At 36.3% G+C, this 15,106-nt stretch overlaps 1 protein-coding gene across 6 annotated transcripts in view; it reads right to left on the bottom strand.

Moving 5' to 3' along the window:
- LOC109107962 (disks large-associated protein 2-like) overlaps nucleotides 1-15,106 on the bottom strand; it is a 128,151-nt gene that overhangs the window by 61,454 nt on the left and 51,591 nt on the right. For 5 of the 6 annotated variants that reach the window (XM_042774064.1, XM_042774058.1, XM_042774059.1 and 2 more), the window contains one exon: nucleotides 4,787-4,819. The exons of the other annotated variant lie outside the window; for it this stretch is intronic. In XM_042774064.1, the coding sequence (XP_042629998.1) occupies nucleotides 4,787-4,819 (33 nt within the window). The remainder of the gene's footprint in view (nucleotides 1-4,786; nucleotides 4,820-15,106) is intronic. 6 annotated transcript variants of the gene reach the window in all.

Raw genomic sequence — 15,106 nt, 5'->3', positions numbered from 1 at the left:
CTATTATAGATCAGTGGTTTGACTGTTGCAATTGTATCTTTTGCAGCATCACTATGTGTGGCATTCTTAAATTACACCGCTGAAGTTCAACTTTAAAAAAAAGTGTCTAAAGACTCTGCCCTTCTTTAACAATCCACTGCCCTGCATCTTGCGTTTTTAAACGCAATTCGATTTGACTGCAGGTATGATGCTATTAAACAAAAAGTGAATATTTTAACATTTTAGACTAAATATTGCCACCAACTCAGCATGTATCCAAGCAACATGCGTCAGCTTCATAACATTCCTGAATGAATCAGTAAGTTTGAACAAATCTGTTTCATTCCTGAGTAAAGATATTCGATCAATGACTCACTCAAAAAGAAAAAAAACACTTTCAATACTGAACAAATCAGTTGAATCAGTGAATGATAAAGACAGTAATGTCTACTGATGTAACCTACAAAAAGAGTGAATAATCCCAATCAGAGCACAAATACACAAACAAGTGGTGTAATGCATACAATGTTAAGGCAATCAAAATAAAAGACCAGAATTAACTGTTGTATAAAATGTTTGATCACAATTTTGCTATATTTGAAGGGTTTTTGCTATATATGCAAGAAAAAGTAAATAAAAAATCATATCAGGAAGAAGTTAGTGTCAAGCCTTGAGTGCCAACTTGTTTTCCTGCCAATAAATTCAATAAATGGCACTGTGGTTCACACGCACAGAGAGTGTGAACCAGCTCTGGAGCAGGGTCAGGATAAAAACCTTGTTTAAAGTATAGACACTCAGCAACACAGCGGGCAAGAATTCTGCCAACACAACAAAAAAGCAGTGAGGAGACACTTAAAGAGCTCATAAATAAAAAAAGATGAAAAAATAAGACTTTTATGACTTTAATTGAGTTCTTTCTCTCTCTCACTCTCTCTCACACACACACACATCTCACTCTCTCTCTCACACACAATCAAACACACACACACACATATACCCATGGCAGCACACAAGCCCTCTTTCTGAGTAAATGATTCTACTTGCCTCTCAATATTCTAAAATCACTCAAGCAGAAGCGTCTATGAAATCTAGTCGGACTCTTGTGAATCGATTTCAAACATGATGCTCACTGAAGTGAATAAACATTTTCTATACAGACATTAGCTGATGCTTCTCTCTCATACTGCGTTTGATCACTGTCATGTAAACAAAAGAAAACAATTTCCATCAGAGAACATTAAATAACTACAGTGCGGACCGGTAACAAGTTCATTTTCCTCTCCCAATTCTATCTAAACATGTACATTTAACAGCACTGCACTTCTAATGTGACTGTAGTGCCAACAGGTCAAATTCAAGAAGACTGTATACAAGAGAGTGGTCAGGAATGTGGGATCAAATGGAGTCTGTCTGCCAATTCTAATTGGATTGTGGTGTGTGATTTAATGTGGAAATAATAAAGTCAGAGGCTCTGTGTAATTTTGATTGATATGACTAAATAAATAGGGAAAAGTCTGTGCTCTTACCGAACAAAAAATATTTTGACTACATAATGAAGCTGGGTGGTTTACAATATACAGTGGGCATTTTTCCAACTCAGTGATTCTGTTTGTTTTTTGTTTTGTTTTTTTGTTTTGTTTTTTGGACATGTTGGTGTTATATCTTTCACTTGGATGTTATAAGTTGCACTAAGTAACTACAGCTGGATAATACAAAAACTGTGTCCATCTTCATTTCAGGCTGCAAGCAAGAAAATGTGATTATTTTAAAGGGGGGTGATTCTAATCTATACCCACTGTATTTGATGCATAAGCGTATAAACAAAAGGCACAAAGAAAATGGCTACAGTTTGACCCACATTTGGTTTGGATTGATAGCAAAACTTTGACAATACAATACGTGCTTTTGCATGAATATGAACGTTCTATTCATAAAAGTGTCATAAAAAAAAATATTTTTCACAAACATTTTATAAACAGCACAGCTGTTTTTATTACTGATAAGAAATATTTCAAGAGCACAATATCAGCATATTGAAATTTTTAAAGGATCACGTGACACTGAAGAGTGGAGTAATGGCTGCTGTAAGTTCAGCTTTGCTTTCACAGGACTAAATTAAATATTACATTTATTGAAATAGAAAACAGCTATAATAAATTGTACTATTATTTCACAACATAACTGTTTTAGTGTATCGCAGCTCATCAGCAAAAGAGACTTTTTTTCAAACGCATACAAAGAACCAACCAACCCCAAACTTTTAACGGCATAGTGCATGTTAAAAAATTTACAGAATAAAAGAATTATCACATTTTGTAAATGCACGAAAACTATAAAATATGGCAGCTTTGCTGATGATCACCAGAACCTAAGAGACCATATAGCACTGTATGTTTATACTGCTACTGCTGACTGTGTGTTATACTACTGTATTTTTTAAGTAACCAACTTAATGATCAATTCAGACTAACATAAATATCACAAACTTGCTGAGGCCAAATTTTCTCGTTGTCAGATTGTTCTCTTTGCCAGCCTATCAGACTGTAGTACACTAAGATGCAGTGCTATGTCTATGTGTGTTTTCTGAAGTTATAGATTTCTTCCAGCTGTTTAACTCTGACCCACGCAGGCTGTATCCCCGCCACCAGCCTCCAAAACATCTCTGCTGCCACTTGGATGAAGTGCAGGTTTTGATGACTGTTTGGATTCAAAGAGGTTGTGGCCTCCAGCTTGGCAACTGTCATCCTGTATCTCTGTCCTTTCATGTTTTTAGAATAATCCAATTCTTTTTCACTACCATCTTTTGCTCTTCTCTTTTCTCTTTCTTGTGAGGCTGCAAGGGTAAATATTCACAATATATCTACGATGATTTGCTAGTGATATTTTTTTCTTATTTTTGTTTTGTCATTATTTGTAACTGAAAAATAGGAAATATATTTTCATATAATACACATATAATATATTCTATATATTAACATGATTTAGTAAAAATGTGGCTGTGTAAATACTACTAATTATTCTCATGTATTACCATATTGATGCCAATTTATTTAGGCCATTTCAGTGCAAATAGATCATCAAAAGGGTTAAAAAAGGCTACAAATATTTCAGCCAGGCCCTCCAATTAAATTCAAATTTAAGTCCAGTATTGTCTTCAGTTGCTGACATTTTGCTTTAAGGTCCGGCATGTGAAATATAAGTTATACAAGTAAAAACTCAAGAACAAACTGTATGAAAAGCACCCTACAAAGAAAATGTCTTTTCCCTGAGATACTTGCAGCGACAATTGCAACACAGCCCTTAGATCTGCCTCTCCACAGCAGTATACTGTGCTGAGGCCACATGTTTTAACTTGTAAATGGCTGTACATATTAACTAAAATGTGCAGCTAATAAAGTTATGTGGGTATGCATGTACACATGGCTGAATTCAGAATGGAACACTAGCTTCTAGCTACTACAAATGGTAGTATTACTGTATGTTTTGTCAAAATCTCATCACATTGCATGTTTAAGAAAAACTTTTTTTCTAAACTGTTTTATCTTTGTATCTGATCTAGGGCCCTATGAAATCATCTTCCTCAAACACTGTGGAACTGAAAGTGAAAGTCGTGACATTTGCCCATACTCGGAATTGGTGCTCTGCATTTAACCCATCCAAGTGCACACATACAGCAGTAAGAAGTGAACACACCCCCAGAGCAGTGGGCACCTATATATCCAGTGCCCGGGGAGCAACTGGGGGTTCAGTGCCTTGCTCAAGGGCACTTCAGCCATGGGTATTGAGGGTGGAAGACAGTGCTGTTCATTCACTCCCTCCCACCTACAACTCCTGCCAGCACCGAGACTTGAACCTGCGACCTTCTGGTTACAAGTCCAAATCTCTAACCATTGGGCCACAGCTGCCCCAACTAAACAAATAAATAACAAACATAGAATGTTTATAGCAAAACCAATAAGAAAGCTTGGAGGCATGGCATACACCTTGACGTAAAATAAAATAAATAAATTACACAAAGTTTAAATAAAGAAAAAGTCAATAAACACTCTGGAACCAAATGAATAAGAAATGAATGTTTAAAAAAAAACTTCCACTTTAGATCAACAAGTCAACAGGGCTTTTCAAAATCCAAAATATTACCAAACAGGTGCTTTTGCATTTCGTTTCGAAATGAAATCTTCTTCGAAACTCACTCTTCTTGTCAGTCAGCACGACTCACTCCTACTGTGTAGCCTATATATGATGACAATATTTTTTTTCCTCCAATTAAACAGTAAAATGCTTATAATGTAAATTCTCAGAGCACTTTGGAGATGAAGTTTCATCTGGTAAAGCCAAACACTGCAAAATCAACACTGATTCAAATTCACAATGTCTGAATAAGGATCCTCAGCTCAGACTAAAATGAAGCACAGAATGATATCAAACATTAGCAATGCATTGAGATAAAGTTTGAAAAGAAATGAAAGAAAAAGAAAGGTATGTAAAGAATGACAGCAGATCAGCGTCACTGCTGCTCAGTGTGTTTATGTAACAGGCACGCTAGCAGAGCAGAAAAAGCAGCATGTGAAGCAAAGAGAGACGCAGCCTGGTTTCTGCTAAAGGTAGCAAGCTGTGATGATGCAAGCAGTGAGGAATCACAACACAATGACTGCAAGCAGCTCTGCATCATGATGAATTTAAGCATTAAAAGGAGATGAGTGCATGTGCTTTCTGAACTCCCCACTGTGCCATTAGAGCACACAAACACAGTCTGGGTTAAGTGTTAGCAACCACACACAGTTCTGGAGATGAGGAACACACTCACCTTCGGTCTCACCACACAATGTGCACTGTGACTCTACAGAATCAGAAAAAAAAAAAAACAAGAAAGAGAGAACTGTGAGCAAATATTTATATACACAGTACATCGCAAGGACAGTCACCCCAAAATGTAAAAATGAATTTTTCATGACTGGGTGTTTTTTTTATTTACTACAGGCATGTAGTTGTACTCAAACTATCAAAGATATAGAAGAGTTTCTTTCTTCATCAAAACAGTTTTGGGGATACTTAGCAGATGGATTATTGTGATGCTTTTATCATATGTTTGGACTCTCATTCTGACGGCCTCCATTCCCAGAGGATCCATTGGTGAGCAAGTGATGCAATGCTAAATTTCTCCAAATCTGTTCCAATGAAGAAACAAACTCATCTAACTTGGATGGCCTGAGAAAGAGAACATTTTCAGCAAATTGTCATTTTTGGGTGAACTATTTGGTGAACCTTTAGTACAGAACACACATAGAACACTCAGAATCTGATATCATATTTTTTTTTATAGTAATTCAATAAAAACATAAACCAGATTATTGTACAAAGAATGCATAAATTAATCTATAAATTAATAAATAAAATACAAAAAGTATATAAAAGCCATGAACACCATTATAACACTCAACTTTTTCCCATGCTTTATCAAGGTAACTTTATCTATCAATTTTCAAATTTTTTCACATTATCTATCAACTATCAACTTTCGTGGAAACTTGCCTGCAATGTTTTAAATGTCCAAATGCATCATAAAATAAAAATGATCAAATTGATCTATTATTAAATTATTAAACAGTGAAATCACTCTTAATCAAAAAGTTGTTTTAGTGAATTGCCTGAGATATGAAACATGCTGTTTTGAAGAAAATATTCATGTATAGTATATGCACACATACTTTATTTCAGTGGACAAATGAAATAAAACCAGTGAGAGAGCAAAAGTGTGCTTAATGAGATTTTGAAAGTGCCTATAGTTTAAATGATAAACACCCGATTATTCATTCAGCAAATAAGCATAATTCCACTCAAGCATCTGTTTTGTTATTCCCACCTGCATTGGTTTGTCATTGATTTCTCTTCTACCAAATTTCAAAGTATTTTGGTAAAACATTTTGTACTCCATAATTATTTAACCGGTGGCCTCAATATGCAAAAATAACAAACAGATACTTTTGGGTCCAATTAAACACACAAGCTTGCACACACAGACACACATTTGCAGCCGAAATGCAAACAAACACACAAACTAAAGCAAGACTCAAATATAAATGCATGGAATTTACAATTTATGAAAAACATTATAGTCATAACATTTTTTTAAAATCAAAATATGAAACCATGTTAAAGAAAACAACTCTATTCATCTGTAAAACATGGGATCTTCACAAGACAACACTGTAAAGAAATTTGAACACCATACAAATTCTGTCATGTATTAATTCAGTTTTCATTTCAATGGCCATTTAATAGAACCGCTTTTCTATAAAAGACATTGCAGTGCTACAGCAGATTTAAATAGTCATTCTGCTGTGTTGAATGGATGATTCAGTGAGTCTGATTAGTATTCATTATAGCGCTGTCTATTTAAGCCATTCCCATGCCGCTAATTAAGAAATGATTGACATTTGTTCATAATCATGTTGAGAGATTTGAACAGGTAACAAATTCAACAGATCAATCATCTCATCAAGTGTCTTGTGTTTCTGGCAGACTCCAAATATACCAAAGTCCAGTCCAAACATCATAAACAAAGCCTAAACTGGGAACACATACTGTAGTATCATGGCAAACAGAAATGGCAAAAAAAAAAATGCAAATACAGCAAAAATCCTATTCCTTTATGGGCCTTTATTGACATGTTTACTGGATCTTTTAATTTCTGATCCCTTTAACTCCCTCTCTGACAGTAAACCAACAAAACTTTAGACAGTGACACCACATATTTGTTATGTTACTCCTCCAAGTTTTGAAACGTTCAGTTAGGACTTAAAAGTAGCAAGAATTGGACAGAAAATTGAGCTTGACAGCAACATCCATATTCATAAAGATATTTACAGTAAAAGATACATGCAGATACTGATCCAAGACCTCATCCCTGGCCAAGACACCAAAAGTTCATATTAACATATCAGTTTGACTTGTGTCCCATTTGAGATTTTGAAGTCAAAAAGCCCCCATAGAAACCCAGAAATAACAATATGCACACAAATTTTGAACGTAACATGCACATGGAATACTTGTATCAGCTGCATGTGACTGAGCAATTTTGGACTTGCGATTCACCAAAATAAGAAGCGCTGACTGGCTCTGCCAAACCTGCGCATAAAAAAAGCGTTTCAACTCATTCCACAACTAAGGATTCCATAATTAACACCAGTATTTGCAGATTAGCCTTGTGTGCTCACACTCTCTGCTTTAGTTGGCATAGTGTTAACGGTGGGAGTGTCAGTGGTGATAACTAGCTTTTCTGTTCTGGTCTTTTTTAACAGGCACGCAAAGGCTTTTCTTTGGCTCTGTGAGGAGACGGGGTGTTAATACCCGATTATATCATTATAGAACGATTCTACATACTATTTTTGTGAACATCGGCTCTCATTTGATGAGGTTATAAGATACAAATTGATTAACAGGAGCAGAATCATGTACAGATATAAACGAGTCAGCCTATAGTTAATGAAGGTCAGTTCAAAGATGATCAGTGCAGATACAATATATCGACAAGCTTCCTGGCCTGTGTAAACACACAGAAACGTGTGTTACTCTATTTAGATTACTATTGATTTCAGTTTCTGCACTCCGAAATAATCCCTCTTGTGCTTGGCTAACTGCTCCTGCAGGAGCTGACAAAGCACTTCTCTACTTTCAGATTGTATCAGACTTTATGAAGACTGTTAGCACTCAGTCTATCATAAGCACTCTGCTTGTAAGAACTCTCTTGGTCCCCAAGAGTATGAAAGATAACAACATACCAAGTCTGCAAAGGAATATACAGCAGCCATGTTCAGACCAAACAGCAGGTGCGAGTGTGATTATTATTATTTTTTTTATATTAAACAATTTTTGAGAAACTTACTTTTTGAACAAAATGTTGTCAGTTACAGTACTACAGCACTGTCAGGTTGTGCTCTGCTAAAGAAAATAGCTCCAAACGAAGCCACAGCAAAAGTGAATGAACCAGTGTTGTTGAACAAATCTGGTGTAAGTGGTCTATTCAATGATTCATTCACATATTCATAAATATGTCAGTTGTATTCATAAATATGTAACCTATTCAGTCAGTTCACTCGGTACAACACATGACTATGGGATATCGCACTCTTGTGACATTTGCTGAAGACACCTTTATTAACACCTGAAAAACCAATGATGCATGACGACATGGACAGGACTACCTGCCCACAGTATATTTATATTTAGTGAGCATACATTCTTCAGCTCTTCAACGTGCTGTTAGGACACCATCATGCCACATTCACAAGAATATCCCATGGTGGTGACTCTTGTTGAAGAAAAAGGCATAAAAGATAAGTTTTTAGCTCGAGTTTAGCATAGCTACCAAATGACTAGTAAACTTTTTCATGAGAAATGACTGAGCATCAGATTTCATGCTGTCCTATGGCATGTGGGTGTTTATGTTCACAAACACTGTCTGGAGTGTTTGGGAATTGTCCATGCTACAATAGGTTGGCTCTTTCCAACCCTGGTGCACGTGTGCACTGCCAGCAGATCTATCATTCCGCACTCACGCAGCGTGTAGCATGTGCTTGGTGGGGCAGTGGCCAGACACGTTCTGCTCCAGTCTTCCGGGGCTCATCTTTTTGGGCCTCTCGCCGTTGTTGGGGATGGCTATGGAGAGTTAGGACGATTGTGTGGAGGCAGAGAAGTGTCTGTGTAGTTTTCACGACAAGGTTCCACTGGCTGCCCTGAGTCGGAGCAGAACTTTAACTTTCATCTTGCTGGATTTGGACGAGGAATGCTCAGATTATATTTTCCAAGCAGGGCAGACTGCGGCTCTTCAAGGCGTTGGATGGAAGTGAAGTAATGGAGGGCCCTTGCATGCATTTTTTGTAGTTTTGGAGAACAGCAGCAAAGTTTGGCAGTGGAGTGGCTTGACCCTTGCACATGAAGTGACCTGACTTGCACGTGGACCCTCTTGATAATGATAATCACGTCATATGGGCAGTGCGTGGACCATTATGGTACATCTATGTTCTGCTCCATCTTGCACATGGTTAAGCGTGTGAGCCTTTCAAAGTATATTTAGGGCTTAGGTTTGCAGGCTATGTGTGAACCTCTGTTTGAGACTTTAGAACACTTGAGTCTAAGGATCTTCATGTTCTAGTGATCTTCATGCACTGTCAGTGCATCCCTTGTGCTCTTGTTCAAACTGCCCACTCTGTCAAATCTCTGACTAAGAGGAAGACAGGAGATTTCATGCTTTGTACGAGTTGTATGCAGGTGCATGGAGCAGATGTGTCCAGCTTTTTTTTGCCAACTCTGCCCCATGTGAAGCTGCTATTTGAATGGCGTCTTTTGCATTGGATTGTTAAAAGCTATGCCTATAGCAGTGGTTCCCAAACTGGGGGGTGTAGCAAGGCTGAGGGATAGTGTACAGTCAGCAGATTATTTTGCAAAAGAAACCTCTGCAGGGTGATAAAGTCTAAACTGTGTAATTTTCCCGCTATCATGCAGCCACTTGCCTGATAAGTAAATAATTGAATGCAAAACATTAATTTGACATATTTTAATTACATCAACATGACTCGCAGTACCCGCTTGAGTGCTCCATTATCAGTTGTAGCAGTTTTGGTTGTATCAATAAGAATCAGAGTTGTATTGCAGGGGGTCATGTAGAAATATAAATGAACGATGCATGGTTCTGCTCTAAGCATGCAAGTTACAAGTTTGTGAAAGGACTGCCAGTGCCAGGTGAACGTAAAGCAGATTATTAATATAACTGAGATTCACAAATACCAAAACAACGTCAACCTGTCTACACCAGATGAGCGCAGCATAAATCCATGACCGCAAACTGATGCCCCGTTCTATTTCTGACAAACTACAGCGTAAAGAGAATCGTGAAAAAATAGTTTCCTCAAAAATATGATGCAGCACAACTGTGTTCAGCATTAAAATAATCAGAAATGGTTACTGAGCAGCAAATCAGCATATTAGAATGATTACTATAGGATAAGGTGACAATGAAGACTGGAGTATTGATGCTGAAAATTCAGCTTTGATCACAGAAATACAGTAGCCTATATGTTAAAACATTCAAATTGATATTTTAAATTAACAATATTTCACAATATTACAGTGTTTACTGTATTTTTAATAAATAAATGTAGCCTTGTTGAGCATAAGAGACTTTCCAAAAAAAAAAAAAAAAAAAAATAGGGCTTGAAAATATTTTTCTCTACAAAACGGGGGCCCAGCAGAAAAAGTTTGGGAACCATTGGTCTATAGTATATAAGACATATGGCCGTTATGACTAATACCCACATGGGTGCTTGTGTACTCTACGAGGGACGTGGAAACTTCATGGGCATATTTTATGATTTTCGTGCGGCTGCCAGTTGGGCATCACTGCATGTAAATACTGTTCCCAGAAGTGGGGGGGGGGAATGAGGTACAACACTGGGCACCACACAGTCGGAGGCTTGGTGAAGCTGAACTGAACAAAGGGAATGACGCATGCAGGTAGCCCCGCCCACATCGTCATGTGTCATTGCCCTTTCAGGCGTGAATAAAGGTGTCTTCAGCAAATGGCACAAGAGCGCAATATCCCATAGTCATGTATCTCGTTTCCCTCCTTCTAGGAACAGTAGTTATATGCACAACTCAACATTTTTTTCCTGAACGAATCAGTTTTTTTTTAATAAATCGGTTAATCAAATGATTCAGTGACTCTGTTTTGAACTAATCGTTGGAGTCAATTATAATAAAGTCACTTGATGCCAATTACTGCCGTATAATGTAACCTGTTGTAGTTTAATGTCTCTCATTACATGCCACACTCGTATGATAAATTAATTTAAAGGGATAGTTCATCCAAAAATTAAAATTTAATTACTCACCCTCAAGCCATCCTAGGTGTATATGACTTTCTTCTTTCAGACGAATACAATTAGAGTCATATTTAAAAATGCCCTGGCTCTTCCAAGCTTGATAATGGCAGTGAATTGGTGATACTCAATAGTCCAATAGAAGTCAAATAAACTGCGTCCATCCATCATAAAAGTACTCCACATGGCTCCGCAGGGTTAATAAAGGCCTCCTGTAGCAAATCGATGCATTTTTGTAAGAAAAATATGCATATATAAAACTTTATAAACCAATCTCTAGCTTTCGCTAACTGTCGTACATGCGTATGACAGAGTTTATTGGACTTCTATTGGATTATTAAATAACACCCATTCACTGCCATTACAAAGCTTGGAAGAGCCAGGATATTTTTAAATATAACTCTGATTCGTCTGAAAGAAGAAAGTCATATACACCTAGGATGGTTTGTATACCCCAGTAAATTAGGTAGATGGATAGGATACCCCAGTAAATTATGGGGTAATTTTAATTTTTGTGTGAACTATCCCTTTAATCTCAAATCATTCAGCCATGTCTAGGGTTATTTTGTGGTTATGATCAGCTGACTGTGCATTATCTCTTACTGTAAAGTTTTAATTTTGAAGTACATCTGCATTTCTGCTAATGCTGCAGACCGAGAAGCACATATCTCATATTTATCTCAGTTTTTCCTCTGAGACAAAATGCTCTAGATCAGCATGAGGGCCCAAAATTAAGGATCCCAGAGGTGTCATTACCTGCTAGTCTGCAAGACTGATTCATTCAAAGCGCCTGACAATACAGATCGATTGCAGAAGAGCCATATGTTCAATAAGGCCCAGCTCAGTATGGGACTACCTAAAGATCGAAAGAGCAGTTTTGATAAAGCTGTATACTAATTGACTTAACAAGGGACATTCTATCATATAATTACACCACTAGAGCTCTAGACTGAGGACTTGCCAGTTTCTTCAAGAGGGCAAAGCTGGAAAATCTGAGTATCTGTTCTTTGCCCTTTAACTGTTTTCTTTTTTTCCCCATGCAAAGATAGCTTAGTCTCTTTCATTGTTACTAAGCTGCTGTTGGCAAATTAACAGCTGAACATTATGAATCTACTACTAAGCCAACTAATAATGATTTGAAACTCTATGATTTTTTTGTGCATTCAAATGGCACTTTATCACAGTTTTTATGGCAAAATTTATCCTTGAGAAAATGCTGTAAATGGAAATTCTTTGCCATCGCAAATTTTGTTTCAGAGGTTTAATTTTATTAAAACTAAATGTTTTAAAAACATTTCAATAGGATTTAAAACTTTATCATTTTATAATATTTTATTATTATTCAGCATTTTTCTTTTTGTAATAATTTGTAAACTTTTCATTTACTCTTGCTTTTCTTCAAATGTGCTTTATGTATATTTTATAACCAATCAAGCTGTAATTTTGTAAAATTATAAGAAAAAAAAAAAGAAAAAAAAAAAAGTAGGAATCATGAAAAAATGTACAAATACTATGTAATTTTGTGTGCATGTGTGTTAAGAATATTTAGTATATGGGAAATGCTAGCTATAAAATAAGCATTAGCAAGACGAAGGAATCTGGTATTTCAGTCCTAAACATCACAGAATGCTGTTAAACACAACACATCATTTGAGATGTTTCAGTTTCAATGTATTTATAAACCAATATTAAAGCAACTGATCATTGTCCAATGTGCTATACTATAATAAAATAAATGTATTTATTTAGAAAGTCCATAAGTTCACTGCCCAAAACTGCCGAAATACCCAAATATCCAGCATTAGCTGTCTGTGTGAAAGCCCTTGGTGAGCAGGTCTGTTCTTCTTTGCAGATGACGGACTCTCTGTAAATTTCCTCTTAATACAGTCGCACCCAATCAGAGCACTGAGAAATGTGGGCGAGTGAGAGCCTCATCTCTTACATTAGAGCAGACGTGAGTCCTTGACTGGACTGTGCTTTTTTTTCCCATTATCTATTTGTCTTAAAACATAGTGCGACAAGTACAGAACATATTCATTCTCTCTCACAGAAGACAGAACTACTAAATAAGTTTTTTAAGTGTGAGTGTTTGTGTGTGTGTGCATTTTGAAAGTGTGAGCGAAGGGTGTTAGACTGTTGATTATTTTTTGTTCGTTATATTTTTTCCATGCTCTCAGAGGCACAGAACAGACTTGTCATAAATTACCTAACATCCAGCATCTTAAAATAAACTTGGAAAAACCATATAATACACAGAAAAGCACAGAGACCTGAACACAGTGAATGTTGTTGTGCATGTGACCTTTTTAGTGTACTTAGGTACAGTAAACAGTCATCAAGTGTTGTTATCTGCCATACAGGGCTCATGCATTTGGGTATGTTTCAGGATTTTAATTAGTTTAAAAGATTACACTAAATACCCCAAACACCCTCACATTTTCAAACGCGATCCTGTAATTGACCTCTGTTCCATCTAAAATTCACAGTATTCGTATCTGGATGATCTATTACTTCTGTTTTTAGATCTACCCCCAAAGAAATATCTCACCCAAAAATTGATACCTTAAAGAGATAGCTCACCCAAAAATTAAATTTTGTTTTCGAAAAATAAAACAGTTGGTGGTTGCCATTGACTTCCATAGTATTTTTTTTTCCTACTATGGAAGTCAATGGCAACCACCAACTGTCTGATTACCAGCAATCTTCAAAATAACTAATTATAACATAAACATAATAAATCAACTAAAAAACCTTTGGAACGAAACTAACACAATCAAAACATTTAAGATAACGCAATATTACCTTAACTATCCCTTTAACTATCATATTAGGCTGTAAATATAAATATTGCTTAAAATATGACACGTCTTAAGAAAAAAAAAAAAGTTAAAAGCAACAGAATATTTGGATTACATTCATATTTCACACATTACTACTGTATAGAACATACTTGTTAACAGTGACAAAGTAAGTATTTATTCAAAGAAGGAACTTCTCAGAGAGTATGTGATTTTGGAGAAAAGAGGACATCCATCATAAACAAAGAGCAATTTACAGTATGCTCATATTGGATATACTGCCCATTGAGGCAATGCTGAGAATGTATCATGTAGGTCTGTTTGCGATACATTATGAATTGTGGTTGGGCCTTTATCTTTGATGCAACAGGATTAGACCAAAATGAAATACTGTAATCACCACTTTTATCAATTAGTTAACTGTATCAGCTGTAATTGTGATCTCGTTTATTTATTGGATGACCTTGCAGCCCTTTTGTGTGGTGAGTAAATGGATGAAGTGCAGATGTAGTCCTGAGGAATGCTGGGATGTTGGAGGACTGATGAAATTCTTCACAGACGAACACCCTCATGTATTATAAGAGAATCTTTCATGAAGCGTTAGTTCTGCGGTCTCTCCTTTCTACAGCCCTTAATGATGTTCTCTCAGTGTACTCCTCCTCTCCTCTCTTCCTGTGGCCTTCCCTTTCTCTCATTTTTCTCTCACTATCTCTATTTCGCCCTTTCTTCTTTATTTCCTTTCTCCCTCTCTCTCTGTTTTCATGAATAGGCTCACTGAGGCGTCAATTGCAGGACTAGGTCTGTGCAGACCTCAAAGACAGGAAGAGAGAACTGACAGATGAGGAGGAGAGTTTGGGTTGACATGAAGTGTCATTGCAGTGCTTTCCTCTGAACTGTGAACATTCACTGCTGGTTGTAATGACAAAGTGGCATAGTTCATAACACTGTATGAACATCTGGAAAGGGCATTTCTTGTTTCAAGGTTATTGGCAGCTTCTGAACTGGCTTGTGATTTAACTGTTCCTCATATCAGTCAGTGGATCAGTGGTGCTACTGTAAGGACATGAAGTAGAATTAACGAGTTAATGAGTAAATTACTTTAATGATTTAAAATATATTAAAACCCATTATAATAAATGGCAAGATTTATATGATTTTCTATTTTAATATATAGGAGTTTCTTTTGGGAAAAAAAGAAGATATTTTATAGAGTGCTTCAAATGTCTTGGTCCATACAATTAAAGTCAATGGGATCCAAAACAACCACAATGACATTCAATTTGTGGAGAAAAAAAAAACTAAATATTCTTTACAAATAAGAAAAAATGCAAACCTGTTTGGAACAAGATAAGGTTGATTAAATGATTACAGAATTTAACTATATATTTTGGGAATGATGAAGAATAGTCTATTGTTTATATAGTTCTTAAGAATATTTGAATATTTATACTG

The sequence above is a fragment of the Cyprinus carpio genome, chromosome A17 (genome assembly GCF_018340385.1).
Source record: "Cyprinus carpio isolate SPL01 chromosome A17, ASM1834038v1, whole genome shotgun sequence".
In the NCBI taxonomy this organism is placed as follows: domain Eukaryota; kingdom Metazoa; phylum Chordata; class Actinopteri; order Cypriniformes; family Cyprinidae; genus Cyprinus; species Cyprinus carpio.
The sequence above is the reverse complement of the archived record's forward strand: the minus strand, read 5'-3'. Positions and strand labels throughout refer to the sequence as shown.